General features: G+C 39.0%; 1 protein-coding gene across 1 annotated transcript in view; it reads right to left on the bottom strand.

Annotated features, from left to right (window-relative positions):
* Positions 1-20,057, bottom strand: part of LRRC6 (leucine rich repeat containing 6) — a 40,544-nt gene that overhangs the window by 3,156 nt on the left and 17,331 nt on the right. The window contains exons 9-12 of the mRNA XM_035903437.1: positions 19,393-19,458; positions 17,786-17,855; positions 16,849-16,944; positions 9,158-9,243 (exon numbers count right to left, since the gene is read on the bottom strand). Of these exons, the coding sequence (XP_035759330.1) occupies positions 9,158-9,243; positions 16,849-16,944; positions 17,786-17,855; positions 19,393-19,458 (318 nt within the window). The remainder of the gene's footprint in view (positions 1-9,157; positions 9,244-16,848; positions 16,945-17,785; positions 17,856-19,392; positions 19,459-20,057) is intronic.

Genomic DNA, 20,057 nt, shown 5'->3' on the forward strand with positions numbered 1-20,057 from the left:
CCCTGAAGAGGCCAAAGTTAGCTCTCCTGAAGTCCAATGTGGCAGTTCCACTTGTTGTTCTGCTTCCACCTCTCAGAATCCGGAACTCCACCATCTTGTGGTCACTGCAGCCAAGCCTGCCCCCTGCCTTCACATCCTCCACCAGTTCTTCTTTATTTGCCAGCACAAGGTCCAGTAGCATTCCACTTCTAGTTGGCTCCTCCACCACATGGGTCAAAAAGTTATCGTCGATGTTCTGCAGGAACCTCTTGGACCGTGTGCACCTTGCCGTAATATGATTTAATATATCATATTAAAAAATCTGTAATTGAAAATCACCATCTTTAATTGTTAATAGAAAGGCAGAGTTTTGCCAAAGAGCTTCCAAATTCTGCCAGTACTTCTCCATCAAGGTTCTATGGGGTCTGAGCAGACATCCCAGCCCACATCCACATGCAGGATCTCTGCCCCACTGGAGGAGAGATGCAGAGGGATTTATGGGAGGATTCCTCCTCCTTTGCTAGTGCCAAGGAAAGCATGACTAGCAGAAGAGTCAGCCATCACATTAGCCACACCTTTCAGCCCTGTGCCATTAGATTTTTATTGTGCTACAGGAATTATTTGCTCATTTTACTGAGTGGAAAATGATCAGAGAAGCACTCTGCTTTAATAATCTGAAAAACATTTTTGAAATAGTGGTACAAACAAAGAAAAACTGCTCAGAGGACTTTTTTATGGGTAATGAAGACAGATACAAGAAAACACTTTTTTATTTACCCTGAATGTTCTTCAATTTATAAGGCTAAATTTTTTCTTATACTACACAGTTTAATAAAAGTGGATTCACTTTGTGGCAACATTCTAAAAAAAGTTAATCCCCAAGAGGTAAGAGACACAGTTGTTTCCTGTGTAATTTATGAAATGTACTGTGACTGGAATCACTTTATCAGCAGCTGTTGGGAAGAGTTCATACTCCTGAGGGATATGGGTCAGGTGAAGAGTATAGTCAGGACCCTGAATTTTCAGAAAGCAAACTTCCAGCTCTTCAAGGAGTTAGTCAATAGGACCCCCTGGGAAGCTGCCCCCGGGGACAAGAGAGCAGAACAGAGCTGGCAGATCTTTACAGACCCTTTCCATAGAGTGCAAGAGCTTTCAATCCCCAGGTGTAAGAAATCAGGCAAGGAAGGCAAGAGACTGGCATAGATAAGTTGAGACCTGCTTGTCAAACTAAAGGGCAAGAAGGACTGCACAGGCAGTGGAAGCAGGCATAGGTATCCTGGGAAGAGTATAGGGGCGCTGCCTGGCTGTGTAGGGATGGGGTCAGGAAGGCCAAAGCACAGCTGGAGCTGATCTTGGGAAGGGATGGAAAGAATAATAAGAAGGGCTTCTCCAGGTTTGTCAGCCAGAAAAGGAAGGTCAAAGAAAGTGTACTCTTGAGATGAGCAAGACTGGAAAACTGGTAACAATGGACAATGAGAAGGCCAAGGTATTCAATAATTTCTTTGCCTTGGTCTTCACTGGCAATCGCTCTTCCCACACCTCTTGAGTGGATGGACCACAAGACAGGGACTGGGGGAGTAAAGTGCCTCCCACTGCAAGAGAAGATCAAGTTTGAGACCACCTGAAGATACATAAGTCTATGGGACCTGATGAGATGCATCCCAGAGTCCTGAGGGATTGGCTGGTGTAGTTGTCAAGCCACTCTCCATGATGTTTGAAAACTCATGGCAGTCAGGGAAAGTCCCTGGGCACTGGAAAAAGGGAAACATTGCACCCATTTTTAAAAAGGATTGAAAGGAGGACCCGGGGAACTACCGACCTGTCAGCCTCACCTCTGTGCCTGGGAAGGTCATGGAACAGATCCTCCTAGAAACCATACGAAAAGGCAGATGGAGGACAGGGAGGTGATTTGTGACAGCCAGCATGGCTTCACACCAAGGGCAAGTCCTGCCTGACCACCCTAATGGCCATCTATGATGGAGTGACAGTTTCAGCAGACAAGGGAAGAGCTATGGTTGTCATCCGTCTGGACTTCTGTAAGGCCCCTGACACAGTCCTCTACAACATCCTTCTCTCTAAATTGGAGAAATATGGATTTGATGGGTGGACTGTTTGGTGGATGAGGAACTGGTTGGATGGTTGCATCCAGAGTGTAATGGTCGACAGCTCAAAGTCTTGATGGAGGTGAGTGGTATCCCTCAGGGGTCCATACTGGGACTAGTACTGTTTAATATCTTCATCAATGACATAGATAGTGGGATCGAGTGCACCCTCAGCAAGTCTGCAGATGACACCAAGCTGAGTGGTGCAGCTGACTTGCCTGAGGGATGCAACGCCTTTTGGAGGGACCTCGGGCAAGCTCCAGAAGTGGGCCTCTGTGAACCTCATGAGGTTCGACAAGGCCTAGTGCAGGGTCCTGCACCTGGGTTGGGGCAACCCCCAGTATCAACACAGTCTGGTGGATGAAGGGATTGAGAGAAGCCCTGTGAGGAAGGACTTGGGGGTACTGGTGGGTGAAATGCTGGACATGAGCCAGCAATATGCACTTGCAACCCAGAAAGCCAACCATATCCTGGGCTGCATCAAGAGAAGTGTGACCATCAGGTTAAGGGAGGTGATTCTGGCCCTCTACTTCGTTCTGGTGAGACCCCACCTGCAGTGCTGTGTCCAGCTCTGGAGTCCTCAGCACAGGAGGGACATGGACCTGTTGGAGCGAGTCCAGAGGAGGGCCACAAAAATAATCAGAGGGATGGAACACCTCTCCTATGAGGACAGGCTGAGAGAGTTGGGGCTGTTCAGCCTGGAGAAGAGTAGGTTCCAGGGAGACCTTACCGTGGCCTTTCAACACTTAAAGGGGGCTTAGAAGAAAGATGAGGACAAACTTTTTAGCAGCGCCTGTTGCAACAGGACAAGGGGTAATGGTTTTAAGCTAAAAGAGGGTAGATTTGGACTAGATACAAGGAAAAATTTTTTAACAGTGGGGGTGGATGAAACACTGGACCAGGTTGCCCAGAGAGGTGGTAGATGCCCCATCCTTGGAAACCTTCAAGGCCAGGTTGGATGGGGCTCTGAGCAGCCTGATCAAGTTGAAGATGTCCCTGCTCATTGCAGAGGGTTGGACTAGATGACCTTTAAAGGTCCCTTCCAACCCAAACCATTCTATGATTCCAAAGAGAGAACACCCTGTCCAGAATCTAATCACTAATCACTAATCTGAAGCACCTCAGAAAAAACTAGAAAAGCATAAATATGGAAATTAATTACTCTCATCCTGTGCTTCTGTCACATTGTAGAAAAGATTTTTTCCTTGATTTGAAGTATTTTAATTAGTAGTGGTATTTCACATTCGCTACATACATTATATTCAACAGCTCTAAATTTGTACAAGATACTAGTCATGAAAATACAATAAACTCCACGGAGTTTGAATAGCTTATTGCTTAGTAGCGGAATAAACTTCAATACACCAGAAATTAATTAACAGTGAGCACTGTAAATAACAATCTACATCAACAAGCTATGAAAGGATTAGATGCATCAGTCATTCTCAAAATCTAATCAGCACATGTTATCTAGGAGTATCTATTAGGAACAGACAATAGGAAAGACTGAGAATCAAGCACAGGTGATTTTTTTTTCCAGAAAGGAAGTGGGGGTTTATGTACTTATGTGCACATGATCAAATATTCTATACTTGTTTAGTAAAGCTTCATAGTGCTATCTCAACTACCATGTTACAAGTATTTGGCTGATGACAATGCTCAGTTATGCTGAAGTCAGTGCAGCTACAACACACGTATCTGCTGAGAATCTGCTCCTCTCATCATGCAATTGATGTAAAAAGAGGCTGGTTATTGATGATGTCAAGACTAACCACCTAAACATTTTTGGAAGAAAGAATGAGTTTTAGGTCATCTAAACATTTTTGCCATGTAATTCTACCTAGCAGAATAAAAATAATCTTATTGCTGAAGCTATTCCATGACCAACAGTAAGACAAGTGTGATGACAACAATACTTCTTACAGGATCAGCTACAGCACATGTCTGGAAATCTCAATGTTTGCAAATTATTTCAATTTCAGGTTTGCAAAAAAAAATGTTCACAGTTTTTGGCACTGCTACCTGCTGCTAAGTGTTCTCTACTGAAGGGAAAATTATGGTGTAAAGATTAGAGCACAATACAAAAATAAATAGTACTGCATTAAATCCTTTTTTTTTTTTCCTGGCATTTTTTCCCTTAGAAAGGCTATTTCTATCTCCACATAGGTCAGCAATGCTTTTAAAAAAGGAAATGAAAAGATTCCACAATAAAGAAAGTTTTATTTTCCATTTTGCATAACTACTAGCATCCAAGTTTCTAAAAGTTAGACAGACAATCACAGTCACTGTGGCATTTTCAACTTTGCTGTTCCATCCCTTATCTTCTTTTGCACAATCATTCCAAGATACCAAATTTCAAACTGACCTGTCTGTTAGCAAGAAATACTCTTCGACACCTGCAATATGCAAATTGACCCTGAATTTCTAGGTCTGGCTATAATACCATCTTATTTTCACTCCTTGATTAACCCAGAAAAATAAAAAGCACTGTTAAATTTGTTAGTCAAAGTTGAGTCCCTAATGTTTAAACATTAGGGAAGCTTACACTGAAAACACACTTTATTCTAACAAATTGTGATGGAATGTTACAAAGAGACTTTAAAGTATGTCTCTGCCCTCAGTCTTTTGCCCTTATCATGTATGGACCACTGGATATTACTTTAGATTGTCATGATCAAGGGTTAACTGAACAGCATTCTTGAGAATGCTTTTCTCCAGAAGGGCACGTTTCTGAAGTCTTGTTGCCCTTATTACAGTTATGGATTACCAGATGCCTGTGTGTGCAAATTAATTTTCAAATTACTTCTGAGGCACCCCACCTTTTGTTCTCCTCATTAGTCAAATGATAGAGATGTATACCCTCTACTTTGATTAGATCCAGGCCTCCATGAGAATGCAAATGAATCTATACTTTAAGATTAACTTGAGTAAAAAGCTTTTTTAATGTGTTGCTTAGTCATACCTGACTCCGCTTTCTGGTTAAGAAGTCAATTGAATTACAATTCCTATGATTCCTCCTTTCCAATGTAACTTGCAACGTAAAAATTCTCAATGTCTTCATGAAAGCTAACAAACTATGTAGCCTGAAAATATTATTTCTGCAAATCTATTCAACTCTCAAGATTTACTATCTACTCCCAGGTATTTATAGAAGGCAAACATGACATCTCAATAGAATTGATAACTGATTTGCCATTTGTGATCTTTGCACACATTTATCCACCTCTCATGCAGGCCACACTTTGGATGCACTTAGCTTTCTTCAAGCTGACATATTCATGCTTGGTTTAGACACAGAAGTGAATTTGAATTTTGAAAGATCGCATAAATCCTCTTGCAGTTCTTTCAGGTTAGTTTGCCTACAGCTTCATTTAATTTCTCTTACTTAGAATTTCCAGTCTTGAGGAAATTACTCATTTTGGTCTAATGTATTTCTCTTTGCAATATGAAGTTGTCTCCTTTCCAACTTGTCACACCTCTATCCCTCTGTGTGTAAATTGTAGAAATGTAAGACCGGGAGAGATTGTCAGCCATTAAGTCTGTGGAAAGGGATACCCACACTTCAGAAGGATTCTTTCAAGGATCCAAATTAGGACTCCTCACTCCCAAAGAAAGTTTCTTATGCTTACATCTACAATTTTTTGCCACAAATTTGTTCTTTGCATCTTCTCCACCAAAATGAACCAAGCTAAATCAGAGCTTTGCAGTATATCTCATCTTCTGCAACTCAGTTACATCTGAATCGAGAAAACTGTAGAGGTTTTGAAATAGTGTTATTTTCTTTGCCTGTTAATAAATGGAAAAAAGCTCAACAAAAAATAAAAAGTTCTCCAAAGAAAGTAAATTAATACTTGTTCACAACTGTGAAATTGTAAACCATAAAAGAAATACTGTTAATGAGTCTTACAGTGATGTGTTTGCTAGAAAAAGGTTGGAATTAAAATCCAACACAGTGATTAAAAACATACAAGTTTTCTTGGCCTCAGGTTCAACATAACTTACAGGCATTTTTGCATATTTGATGTCTCTCCCAACTAGTGAAATTTGACTGAAACTGGATAACCTGTTCAAAAGCATTTATGGGAGTACCAGCAGGCAGTGGTGGACATTCCAGAAGCATATGTTTTTTCTTTTGTTTTCCCATTAAGAATCCAGATGTAAAAATAAAAAATATTTCATTACAAAAGATGTGTATAGCCCATAACATGCTGATTTGGTTTTAATTCTACTTTGTGAAGTACCCTACAAATTGCTGCTCCACTCCTTTGCCTCTTCAAATTAATCCATTCTCTGGCTGTATTTCTCAACCTCTCTATATAAAGTTCTACAATTAAAAAAAAAATAAATAAAAACCAAAGGAAAAGGTCTCTCTCATGTATTCCTATGTATCTTTCTTTACTGGAGGAATTCAGTGCTGGTGTATTTACATTTAGAGACACTTCATTTCCTTTTTTTTTTTCTTTTCTGATGTGTTAAAGGAAGAATAGTCTAAAGCTGAGGGTATGAGACAAGGATTATTGACTTTATGTAACTGTTACTCTTAAAATTTCCAGTACGAATTCACAAAAGTCAGTTCCTAAATACATCTGAATTTCACCTATGCAGCTGTGGTGAACTCAACTTCTGTACCTCACAGATGAATTGTGAGACCAGTAAAGACTGGCATACTCAGCTACTACATTAATAGAGGCTTTATAAGTAATAATAAATCAATCTGTCAAATTCCTCCCATAGAAACTTGTCTCTTTGAAGGTTTGAAATACAGTCTTGTATACAGTCACAGAATAAATCTTACGTGGCAGAAGTAATGATAGTATCATCATGTAATCTAGCTAACAAGAGTTAAAGAGATTTAAAGCGCTACATTATATCTTAGCAGACTGTAAGTCTGACAGCATTTAGCTAAGACATCTGTAGCTGTCAAGTGTAATCACTGTAATGAATGTTCTGCAATCTAAGGGACAACTATTCAGCAAATTTTTAACATCTGGATAGTCAGCAACTTTTCAACTAAAGAGGTCAAAACTTACTATTTTTAGTAAGAACTGTAATTCAGAAGACTTTTTTTCTACTTCTGCTTTTGTGATAAATATACATGTGATATTTTAACAGTAAAATTTGTATTTTTTCCTTCCAAATCTGCAGTAAGCATATTTATAATTACTTAAAACTGCATTCAAATCAAACACAAATTCTTGGATTTTCACTATGCTATGGAGTATCTTTAGTTCATCAGCTAGCAGGAAAGGGGACCATTTCACATTATTACTTCCATTACTTCCTTGTTCCCATTATTTCTATTTAAACATTTACTGTGTAGGCAAAACTAAAGGCATACAGAGGGTTCTAAGGAAATATATATTCCTAATCCACAAATTGCCAACTCTTTTGCTGTTTGGCAGAATCCCAGAATCCATTTGGAAGAGAGATAATGTCAGTTATTTAATGAAGTTCTAGTTTTCTCCTGGAAAAAAGTTAAGACATTTCTTTTAACTGATTTCTTTCTATCTGAAGCTTTAGCTGTACTTCCGTGGGAAAGAAAAACTCCTTTTGCAAAGTAGAATCATAAAACAGCACCACAGAATAGTTTGGGTTGGAAGGGACCTTTGAAGGTCATCTAGTCCAACCCCACTACAATGAGCAGGGACATCTTCAACTTGATCAGGCTGCACAGAGCCATGTCCAACCTGGCCTTGAAGGTTTCCAGGGATGGGGCATCTACCACCACAGTGGAGGACCATGTCAGAGGCCTTACAGAAGTCCAGACAGATGACAACCATAGCTCTCCCCTTGCCCGCTGAAACTGTCACTCCATCATAGACAGCCATTACGTTGGTCAGGCAGGACTTGCCCTTGGTGTGAAGCCAGGCTGGCTGTCACAAATCACCTCCCTGTCCTACATCTGCCTTTTCGTATGGTTTCTAGGAGGATCTGTTCGATGACCTTCCCAGGCACAGAGGTGAGGCTGACAGGTTGGTAGTTCCCCGGGTCCTCCTTTCAATCCTTTTTAAAAATGGGTGCAATGTTTCCCTTTTTTCCAGTGCCCAGGGACTTTCCCTGACTGTCATGAGTTTTCAAATATCATAGAGAGTAAGTATCCACCATTTGGCTTGGACCTTTGAAGTCATGACTGATATTTATTAAAAATAAGAAATAAAAAGCAGAATTAATGACAACTGCCTCTTTCACAGCCATTTTGCCAGTGTCCTAAATATTGAGACCAAGAAGAATACTCATGATCCATAATGCTTTTTTTTACTAACTGCTTAGCCTTTCCATCAACATGCACCACAATGGAATCAAACAAGGAGGGAAATGCCACACTTCAAATATAAACAGATAAACGGCTTAACAAGCTTTGTTGTTGCGATATCTTATTCTGGTATGAATACCATTGCCTATAGCAAGAGGAAAAGGAAGGATTAAAAGATATATCATAGTATTTGTACATAGGCCCAGTGTCCATCAACCCTAGTGTCTATCTACAACAATGGCTAGTAACATTTGCTAAGAGTAAAAACAAAAAAATAGTGCATCACTGATATTTGCTTGCTTCTGGTAGTCATTAACTACAAGATTTCAAGAGCTCAACTTTACATCACATTTAATAGGATAGATCTATGTTATAAAACCTTGCAGAATTGCTTTTTAAACCTATTTATTAGTGCAGTAGCTCAACCTGTATACCAGAAAGCCCGACACATTCACGAGAGAGATTCAAAATCATTGCTTTCTAAATGGTTTTCAGACTTGGGTTACACAGCAAGGAGCTCTGCAGAGGCAATTCTCAGTAGGTGATTTAGTTTTAGTACATACCAGTTTAATAATCTGAATGAGCTGATGGAACAAAGCTGATCAGCAGAAATAAGTGCTTTTTTGGCTCTGCTATTGGAGCAGATCACTTTATAAGCAGCACCAGACAGGCCATTAGTCTAAAGCTTTTAGACATAGTTTTACTCTATACAAATCAATATTTTCATACTTTCAACAATAACATAACAAGTAGCATATATTCTGGCATGTGAATAACAAACAGAGAAAAAATAAAACTAATGCAAAAGAAAAAAAGGAATTACCTTCTTGCATTTTTTTGCAGTGTATTGCAGTCAGAATCTTTAATTGACATAGATACTTTTTGCTTAACCAGGATTATTTCTTTAGCCTAAAATAAAAATAGACAGTAAAGTAAGTCTCATAAAAGTTGATATTTATTCTCACAAGCATTTAAATAATCTCTCAAAAATAGAAATATTAAAAGAGTCTGAATAAACTTTCTATTGTGACATTTACTCTTTGTGTTAGATTATAACACTCAGCATGAAACATGTGCATAAGACAATTTTAACTAAATGATCGGAATGGAATTATATTCAAATATATATATACACATATATATATAAATATTTAAATATATACATCTAGTTGTATTTAATTACATGTTCTCTTGTTTAGTACTGTGCTGGTTTTGGCTGAGGGAGAGTTAATTTTCTTCATAGGACCTGGTACGGGGCTAAATTTTGGATTTGTGCTGGAAACAGTGTTGATAACCCAGGGATGTTTTCCTTACTGCTGAGCAGTGTTTACACAGCGTCAAGGCCTTTTCTGCTCCTCACTCCACCCCACCAGTAAGGAGGCTGGGGGGACACAAGAATTGGGAGAGGACATGGCTGGGACAGCTGACCCCAACGGACCAAGGGGATATCCCACACCATATGACGTCATGCTCAGCATATTAAGCTGGGGGAAGAAGAAGGAAGGGGGGGGGGACATTCACAATGATGGTGTTTGTCTTTCCAAGTCACCGTTACGCATGATGGAGCCCTGCTTTCCTGGAGATGGCTGAACACCTGCCTGCCGATGCGAAGTAGTGAACGGATTCCTTGTTTTTCTTTTCTTGCATGCGCAGCTTTTGCTTTACCTATTAAAATGTCTTTGTCTCAACCCACGGGTTTTCTCATTTAAAAACACTTAAACCACAAGTACCATGTTAATAATGCACATTTCTGATTTTCTCCATAGCTAACTGATTGATGATATGCCTTCCACTTGGATTTCAATTCCAGTATCCATGTGTTCATTCAGACTTTTTTTTTAAAGAATCTGCTGCAGTCTGGACTTCTCCTCACTCTTTATAAAAGGGACGAGTGACCACAAACTCCCTCACCTCCTTTGCTAAAACAGAAACTCAAGTTCAAAGTCCAAGTGAATTCCCCTTCTCAAAGAAAACATGTCCATCACCATTTTTTTGAAAACTTTATTGGCAAAAGGGTATCTCTTTCCTGTCTTAATAACAGACTGTTGCTTCTGTCATTTGTTTCTGAAATTCATTGTTAAGGGGCTGATCCCCTCTGATTCTCTACATACTCTGGTGAAGAAAAGTCTGTTTCTTTGGACCTTCCCTCTTTTCTCAGGAGGCTCCCTAGTATTCTGTTCTTTTAACAATAATTTATTCCTTTGATCCCCTTGGGAGTAATGTTCCTTACTTTGCCTTCAGAGCACATTATCAAGGATGGTGAGGAAGTTTGCTGATTCTGCAATCAATAGAAAAGGCTTCCTCGACAGGAAGCAATCTTGGAACTTAGGGAAGGGATAGGATTTGCCTAATTAAACATCTATTAACAATTATCAAATACTGTTTGACCTAAAAGCTCGTTTGCACAAAAGGTGCTTTCCTATCAAGAAAAAATTTAGGTGATACTCTCTAATTTTTCTTGGTTTTGAAAACACAACTCCATATGCAACAATGGTACATGAGCTCCATCAAACCAGTAGCTGACTATCCATCTCTTAGTGGTGTTGATCAAGTGAGGATAACTGTTGTGGAAAACAGAACTGCCATAGCTTCAGCTGTGGCCAAATATAAAACTTTGGGCTCAGTAGAAAGATAACTGTATGAAATTTAAAGCCTGTGACATACAGGAAGATGGACTAAATTAATATAATGAAGCGTTCTGAAAGTGATTCTATGAAACTATTGCTAATATTTGCATTAATCGGAAAACAGAAAGGATAGCTCTTTTAAGATCATTATCAGAGAATTCTAGAAATAGATATGTTAAATAGAACCTGGAATGTATTTGAGAAAACAGAATGAATATAGGAAAATGATATTTTTAAGCTGAGTCATCTTTTCAGTCCCCATTTTTTTCCAACACTGGCTTTCTTCTTCTACAACAGGAATTCTACCAAGTAACAGAGTTTCCCTGAAAGACATTTATTCTAAGGATGAATAGATTTCTAGGATTCCACAGCTGTATGTCTCCACATGCCTTTGATGGTAATGAAATATTACTGCATTTACCATACCTAGATAAGTGAGAACTATATAATGAAATTTTATCAAATAACCTTTGCACTGACATGCATAATATATACCACTCCTATTTTTAAATTAATTAACAAATTTAACTCTCATTGATCTTTAAGTTTCTAAATGCTTTTGAAGGCCTAGGCAATAAAAAGCTGACAGAATTCATTTGTGACTGCTTATATAATAAAGAATTAATCAAAAAGTCCAAATTCCACTCTCTGATTCACTAAAATAAGGAAAGTGAAGTTTTAAAATGTGACACAGAGCATAGAGGTTCAAATTTTGAAAGGCTTCATGTCACAGAAAATGAAGCATGTACAATGTAGTCACTATCAACTCTTTACTCATGCAAAAATCTCTGTAGTGAGATGATTATTACAGTATAAACACTACACTTTAAAAGTGTCACTATATCATTTCACTGAACATTGTGTCCTTCAGCTTGTTTTTTGATGACTTCCCAAAAAATGTTGGTAGGCACTGCCTTAGAAAGACACCCATTCTGCAGTCACTTGCTGTGCAGTAAACAGCACATTTAAGGAAAAAGCTTCCAGAAAGGAAGGCGAAAATTAGTTGCTTTCTTTTACTTCACGTGGAATTTACTATCGTCTCCAACATCTGTGGTTTGGCAAGGTCATTGGAGAGGCAAGGAAAGAGATTTTGTTTTTTATTTTAAAGGCTAGGGAACTATGAACAGGCTGGAAGATGAATGGTGAAAGGTTTCGTAACCTGATCAGAAACTCACTAAAGCAAGTGAAAAACACTCACCGAATTCAGTTAGCTTTCTGTTCTGAGAGGTATCTTTTAAGGATAGTGTTGCAAGAAGCACATAATAGGAGACTATTTTTAGGTTAATAGCACTTTTAATGTTTCAGTTACCTGAGGAATGTACTAGGCCATTTATCTAGTTGCAAACAATTTTATTTTTATAATAATTGTTTATCGGGAACAAAAAGGTTAAATATAGAGCAATATAGTCCTTGGGCTTGTCTTATCACTGATACAGCCTGAAAGAAGTTGCATGAACTCTGTTCTTCCTATTATCTTACTAAAAAGAAGTCATATTAAGTTGATGATATCAATTTAGTATTCTCAAACATTTTGATAACCTGAGCCAGAATGAAGAAAAATATCTATTGGCCTTCCAGTTGTTGCTAATCTTTATTATACTTTGCTTCCTAGATTACATCCTATTAATACAAATAAAATTTGTATGGATAGAGAGCATCTGAAAAGGATATGTAACCCAAAAATATAGCTTCTGCACTCTAATTCAGTCCTGGGGGAAGGGAACAGAGTCTGTGACTTTAATATAGACCAAAGAAAAATAGGTTTGTACCTGCTAAGTGCAATTGCTGCAAAGTAGCACAAATCCATCTTCGGTCAGCGGTTCACAGGGTCACAGACTCACAGAATGGTTGAGGTTGGAAGGGACCTGTGGAGGTCATCTGGTCCAAACCTCATGCCCAAGCAAGGCCACCTAGAGCCAGCTGGCCAGGACCATGTCCAGATGGCTTTAGAGTATCTCCAGGGACTGGAGACTCCACAGCCTCCCTGGACAACCTGTGCTCAAACACCTTCACAGTAAAAAAGTGTTTCCTGATGTTCAGAGGGAACCTCCCGTGTTTCAGTTTGTGCTCAGTGCCTCTCGTCCTGCCATTGGGCACCACTGACAAGAATGTGGCTCCATCCTCTTGGCACCCTCTCTTCAGGTATTTATGTGCATTGATAATATCCCCTAGAGCCTCCTCTTCTCTAGGCTGAACAGCCCCAGTTCTCTCAGCCTTTCCTCACAGGAGAGATGCTCCAGTCCCTTCATCATCTTTGTGTACTTTTGCTGGATTCTCTCCAATATATCCACATTTCTCTTGTACTGGGGAGCCCAGCACTGGACACGGTACTCCACCTATGTGGGACTTCAGCACTCACCAGTGCTGAAGAGAGGGGAAGGATTGCCTCCCTCAACCTGCTGGCAACACTCCTAATGCAGCCCAGGGTACAATTAGACTTCTCTGGCAGAAAAGGACATTGCTGGCTCATGTTCAACTTGGTGTCCACCAAGACTACCAGGTCCTTTACTGCAAAGCTGCAAGTGTTTGGATCCATTGACAACGAAGATATTAGACCATGCAGCTTCCATTCATGCATACCCCTCTGTGTCCCAGCTATACAAGTAGTTTTTAACCAAACCAAGGCAAAGCTCAGAACATCAACTCAGTTATTCTATAGAGCTTCTCTCCCCTCAAGTCTCACAAATATCTGTGAATGGTGACATTCAGAGATGAAACAGGCTCCAGATCCTCAAGCTAGGTAAAATATGTAGGTGTAGCTAAAATATCAAGTCAATGAAATATGAAGTTAATAATGGAATAAAGGCAGTTCTCAATCACACTATGAAGAGATAAAGAGATAATATTAATTTTGCTGGTCTAAGTATGACTTTCTAGGCAGGCAGCAGGTTTGAATATAACCAGAGACTCTGAAATATTTACATTTTCTAAGGCAATGATAATCCACAAAGAGACTAGCAAGACGTATGAATAATAAAAGCAGGCTATGGGATAGAAAACTGATAGTACTTATCCGAAAGACAAGTAAATAGTAAACAAAACTGTTCAGAAACATATGAAAATGACATTATTCAAAATGGCAAATGTCAAGGTCTCATTTTCAGAGAACTAAATTTAGGAAACCATAAATTCTCATGTGAGTGCATTTTGAACATTAACAAAATATGAATCTTAACCAAATGAGTAAAATTTCCAGCATTCTTTAAGCTCCTGGTGAAACTGCATGCTTGATGCTAGAGTGACAGTTTGTGATTTAATGAGAGGCTGTCCATGGAGGGAATGACAGATGGTATGGGACTGGAGCATAGAAGAAAACATGGAAGGTATAGAAACACGAGTGGGAAAAGCCAAAAGCTGAAAAATAACTTTTTAGTTACAGCTACTAGTTGCATAATCTTAGAATTAAATCAGACCACAAAGAGAAAGAAATGACCCCATATAGCTGAAGGGAGGCTAAAGGGTTAACAAAAGGACCTTTGTGAAGCCAACTGTAGATCCATCTTTAATTGCTAGCATTGTGTTTTAGATTAACTTACTAATCATATGAAGTAAACTATAGATAAGAAACTAACACTGTAGGGAATGTGGAAGAGGGGAGGTTAGTAGCAAATGGCCCATCTTTGTTACAGGCCTTGGAAGGCCTGTAGGAGAACAAAGCATCTGGCACTTTGTTGATATGAGGATAGCCAAGAATGGGGAGCTGGTTGGTACCGGCTGTGTTGTTCTGACAGTGGAATAAGGGGGGCGGAAGCTGGAGTTCAGCAAAAGGACAAGGTGAAGAAGAGGAGTGGATGAAGTAAACGACCCCTGAAGACCACCGACTCAAATCACTGAGCGTGCGCAGTTGGGAGGGACTTATGGAAATGACCTCTTGAAACTAATTTTAATACCAAGCGGGGACAGGTTATGCCTATGTATAGGCGTATTGGGAAACTTCATGTATATGTAACACTTTGCTACATATAAACGGGGCAAGCTGCCATGTTGCAGTACGCACGACTTTGGTGGGACTACCCCCCGTGCTGCCCAGCGCTGAATAAACATACCTACTTTACAATCTTACAGATTGTGGAGTCTGTTTTCCGCATGTCATAACAGTTGAAGGTTCCTCCTTCAGAAGAAAATGCTGTAATTGGTATCTCCTGGCAGATTCACGTGTAGCACCATGTCCCACTGCTTCTACATAGCAGAGAAACTTACTAGAGACCAAAGGGCCTCACTGGTGCCTCACCTCTTGGTGCTGGAGCACCAAGAATTTATTTTTTTCCTATAGCTATAATTGGGCAGGGTTACCCTATTTCTGAAAGCCAAAAATATACACTGTAGTCCTAGAGGCCTTAAAAGCAGCCATCCCTCCAAAGGCATAATGGCAGAAGAGCAAGATGCTGAGTTGATTAACCTCTCCCACAGCTCCCAGAACCCCACCATATAATCCATTCTTGTCTCCAGAACTCTGCCTTCCTAAAACTTCCAGCTCCCTGTCTGCTCCAAATCCTTCAGTCCATCTCTGTTCTTCCTTCAGGTCCAGGAACTCAGTCTTGCACCAGAGGACTTCGAGTCCCACCTTAAATGCCTTCCTGTTTCTACCACCATCCCACCCATTATGCTGCAAACCTGAAGATGCCTCTGCCACTTAGATTCCCTCTGTCCCTTGTCTTCTGTGCTGGTTCACACTGCTGCATCTTCCATGTATTTAAGCTCTAATGGCCACCAAACTTCCACTGGCTGCTGGCTGGCCACCCATTTCCTCTTTCACTGCCTACTTCAGTAAGGCAAGTTGACCTCCATGTCTTTGACTGTTCCTCATTACTGTCATTCCTTCTCTGTTCTCTAACTTTTTGCAGATGTGTGGGAATGGGTAGGAAGTGTCCTGATTCCTCCTTTGTTTCTACCTCATTTACTCATTATGTCAACCCACAAATCACAATACCACTTATGTACCTGGGTACAAGCTACATCTACTTAAACCATAGGAAGACACACAATGAAGATGAAATAAAGTGGACACACCAATCAGTTTGCTCTTATTAACATTGCAAAAACTGGGCTAGACAGGGAAGAGAGAGAATATAAAAACAACTTTACGTCAATTTGCTTTTACTTGTCAGCAGAACTCTCAATCAACTCTAATCCCAATCAGTGTGACACCGTACAGGCAAGCATCAGAGCACAGAGGAGACAGGAGAGCACAGAGTCAGGAGTATTAGGGGTATATGACTTCTACCAGGCTTCTTTAAGCACTAGGGACTGCTGTGCAGCATTTTTCAACTGAAACACCATGCTGCCACAACCCTCTTGCTCTGTGATTACATGTACTTTGTGCAGCTGATCAGTGGATCCTTTCCAGCCAGGGAGAGCATGAAAGGAAAATGAATTAAGCAACTCTTGTTCTGATCTCCTGAGACGTAATAGTAGTACATCATCCCTGTCCTTGAACCAAAAAGTAATCTTCACACGTGTGCCACACAAATTTTGAAAAGCTGTTTTGTTTTTATTATTTCACAGGTGGAAAAAGAAAGTCAGTTGCTTATTTTCAGTTATTTAAAAAATCCGTCTTCTTACATGTTTTCACAATACCACATGTTTTGTATAGTCTCTTTTCATATATAAAAAACTGGGTTTGTTGAAAAGAAAGGGAATACAAATAGTTCTATCAATACTGATTTTCATAATGTTCCTTTAAAGGGATCCTAAATCATAAGGTTTGGGTCTATGATTAAATTGTCTTTTTGGAACGTTCCTTCTTTGGAAAATATGTCCTGATGAGAAAGGCTAGACTGAATAACTTTAGAGAGCCAGATGTTACCTGTAACTCAGAAACATTCCTAAAGTATTCACAACATTTTAAGTATCTTTTTATGATGCCTCCTCAGATTATTTTACGTACCTTTGGCATGCTGACAACTAAATGACCAGTTGTTTGTGATCTTTTAGCAGAGCTGCTGTCTGGCTTCACTTCCTCAGGGAGCACAAGCTGAAAAGGCTATGAGAAAATATGGGATTGAAGTATATCATGCTAAAATATCGTTTTGTTTTTTACTTTTGACCTGGACAGAACATATGCAGAAACATCACTATCACATCCTTTGATCTTAAGGACAGTATAAGTCTAAATCCTCTCACTTTATATGTAGTGTTACTAATCCTAATAAATTATTAGCGTGCTAAACAGCTTTTACTTACAAGTATATTCCTGAATTGCTGTCATTCTTGAAATGACATTTCTAAAGAAGGTTATAAAATGATGCTTGACTTAGATTAGCAATTAACTGAGAAAGATTATCCAGTCTATTTTAGATGTAAAGTAATTCTGAAGTTTTGTTTATGCAGTTGGTACAGTCAAAAATAGGGATTTTAGTTTACTGTTTCAGTACTCTGAAGTTTTCAAAAATGGATGATAAAATTAAAAGTACTGAGAAGAGAGAAAACCAGAAGGGCATTTTAAATGCCCTTTCAAAAGAATATATATCCATTTGTTTCTGTCAGCTATAAATTCCAGATTGTGAAATTGCTAAATTCTAGCCTAGGGCAACTAGCAAGCTCTCTCTTCAAGGGAATTATGGTACAGGGCAGGGGAGAGGGGGGGCATATAAGAAGAGAAAAAGAGAGAAAGGAGTGAAATTTCATTTCAGGCTTTTCACGTCTTCTGGTTAGGACTTCCACAGTTTATGTGTGGTCCAAAATAATGCAAGTATGAAAGACCGTTTTTTCTGCATAGGTGCACACTGTTGGTAACTCATAGAAGTCAGAGTCCAGAGTCCACTGAATAACTATGGTAAGCGTTAACTCTTGATTTGAAATGAATGTAGTAAGAGAACACTAACCTTTCCCTTCACCAGTACTCGTATGTAAGTTGGCTGGACATCAACATCAATCAGAGAAGTGTCTAAATGTCTTCAGAATAGAATACAAATAAATGAATCAATCTACAATACAGTCCAGTAAATAAGGAGTGCAGACCATATAGCTCTTTAATGTCAATTTCTTATTTATAAACTGCAAACTTCAATTCCAGTTATTAAGTTATATGAAATATTATTTGGATTTAATGTGTTCGGAAGAAAAACACGATCTTCCTGTGTGTTCACAAAATGTGAAATAAGGTAATGGCTAAATTCTGTCAGGTCCACCACATCAGCTATTGTATAACTGCAAGAATTCAAAAGCTTTGTGGAAAAATCAAAGGTCTTTCTTCTATTAGCTTAGTGCTTCACATTAATATGAAAATTAATCTATTTGCTATTTAAAATTGTAAAAGTATTTTGCTACTTTTCTTTCTGAAGGCTCATCTAGTAAATTTATAATAACAGTTCTTTTTTTGCAAAGAGTTTGCTGGAAAACAATAAACAGAAATGCTTTACATTCCCAGAAAACACAGTATTTTAAATTTCAGTAATGTCAAAAAATATCTGTGACCTGTAAAAGCTCCACTTTAATATCTGCTCTTCATCACGTGACATAGGCACTCATGTTCCTGTGACCTACTAGTGAATGCACAAGTACATATTCCCTATTTACCTTCTTTTATAACATTACTTCTCAGGTGAATTTTTCAAACTTTTTAGATTGCATTTCTTATAAGTGAGCACGGAATACTACAACATATCCAAAATTCCATTGCATATCAACAGACTTTCTGAGGCTCCAAAAAACCCTAATTCTTATAATTCAGAAACATAGAGCAGGCCTCTTTTGAGGGAAATGAATGAGCTGTAAGGGAAGAACACATGGCATGAAAAGGGTTTCTGTGGTATAAAACTAGCTCAAGCTTTACTCTAACAAGTTCCTGTTATGGGTAAATAAGCCAGTGGGTTTCCAACCCCTTCCTGAAGTGTGGGCAAGGCCACTGTACTGCTTAGTAGTATACACTATCAAACAGTTATCAGGTTTCCTTGTAATATTTTGGCCTGGTTCAATCAAATTTCTTCCAGGCAATGCCCCGGCAGAGTTCAGGAAATAGCATGGGCCATGGACTCTTTCCAGTAAGGAAGGAAAGTAGGACAAGGCTACCCTACTCTTGGGGAGGAGAAGAATTTAACCAGAAGGATATGAACTGTACTAGAGCATTTCTAGGGCTAGAGAACGGGCAAAACGCCCATTCTCTGCGACCCTAATCTGCAAATGAAGAATGGAAAAGATTTTCCACAAGTATAAAAGGACAGGTGTGGAGGAAACCTGCCTGTGGACTGCAGAGAACATCAATTCCAGAAAGGACTATTAGACACAGTCCTCACTGAGGAGTAACAGAACAGTCTGAAGGGTCTTCTGTTTATTCAGCTTCATTTCTTTGCCACAGGCTTCAAGATTGATTCCATTACCACCTATGTTACTCATTTTCCTCTTGAAAAGTCACCATTACAGAGAGGAGTGTATTTGAAACACTGTATTAGAACTTAAGAATGGCAAAAATTATGAGGAAAAAAAATCTGACCTGTAAACAGCAAGATCCAAGATGATCTGGTTGTTTTCTTCATCATCTCTCAAAGAGAAATGAAGCCTAATAAAGACAAGAAACACCTCCAGGATAAATACAATTGGAGTGAATGAGCAAACATTACGGCATACTTCAAATTCAACTGCTAGCAATTTTAGATGAATACAAATACCATTTAGACAATATGTCACATGATCATTTTAGAAGCAGTTGCAATTTTCCTCATGAACAGGAAAAAAATACTGGCATTTGAACCAAAGTCATTCTTACATTTATTTTCTGTTGTCCCCACCCAGCCCACAAGAGACAAAAAAAAAAATAATACTGCTGAAGGTCAGTTAAAATTAAGATCAGTCTGTCAATGCAGAAAGAGAGACATCTGCTGGCGAAATCTGTCTGCTCTATTAACATCTTCATAGAAAAAACCGTTCACGAAAAGCATGAAAAGCCTAGTACTGGGTAATTCTAACATTACCATATGTAAAAAAAAAATGCATCTTTGTTCATAGCAATTAATTTGCCTAGAGTATAAATATCTGCCTGTGCATTTCCAAAGTAAAACACGATTTGCACAATATCCTTGATTCTACAAGCTTCGTAATATTTTTTGAAAAGGAGACTGTAGATTTTATTAGCTGCGTGTTTGTGATCTGCTGGCTGAG

Source organism: Egretta garzetta, unplaced genomic scaffold (genome assembly GCF_000687185.1).
Source record: "Egretta garzetta isolate BGI_Z169 unplaced genomic scaffold, ASM68718v1 scaffold50, whole genome shotgun sequence".
In the NCBI taxonomy this organism is placed as follows: domain Eukaryota; kingdom Metazoa; phylum Chordata; class Aves; order Pelecaniformes; family Ardeidae; genus Egretta; species Egretta garzetta.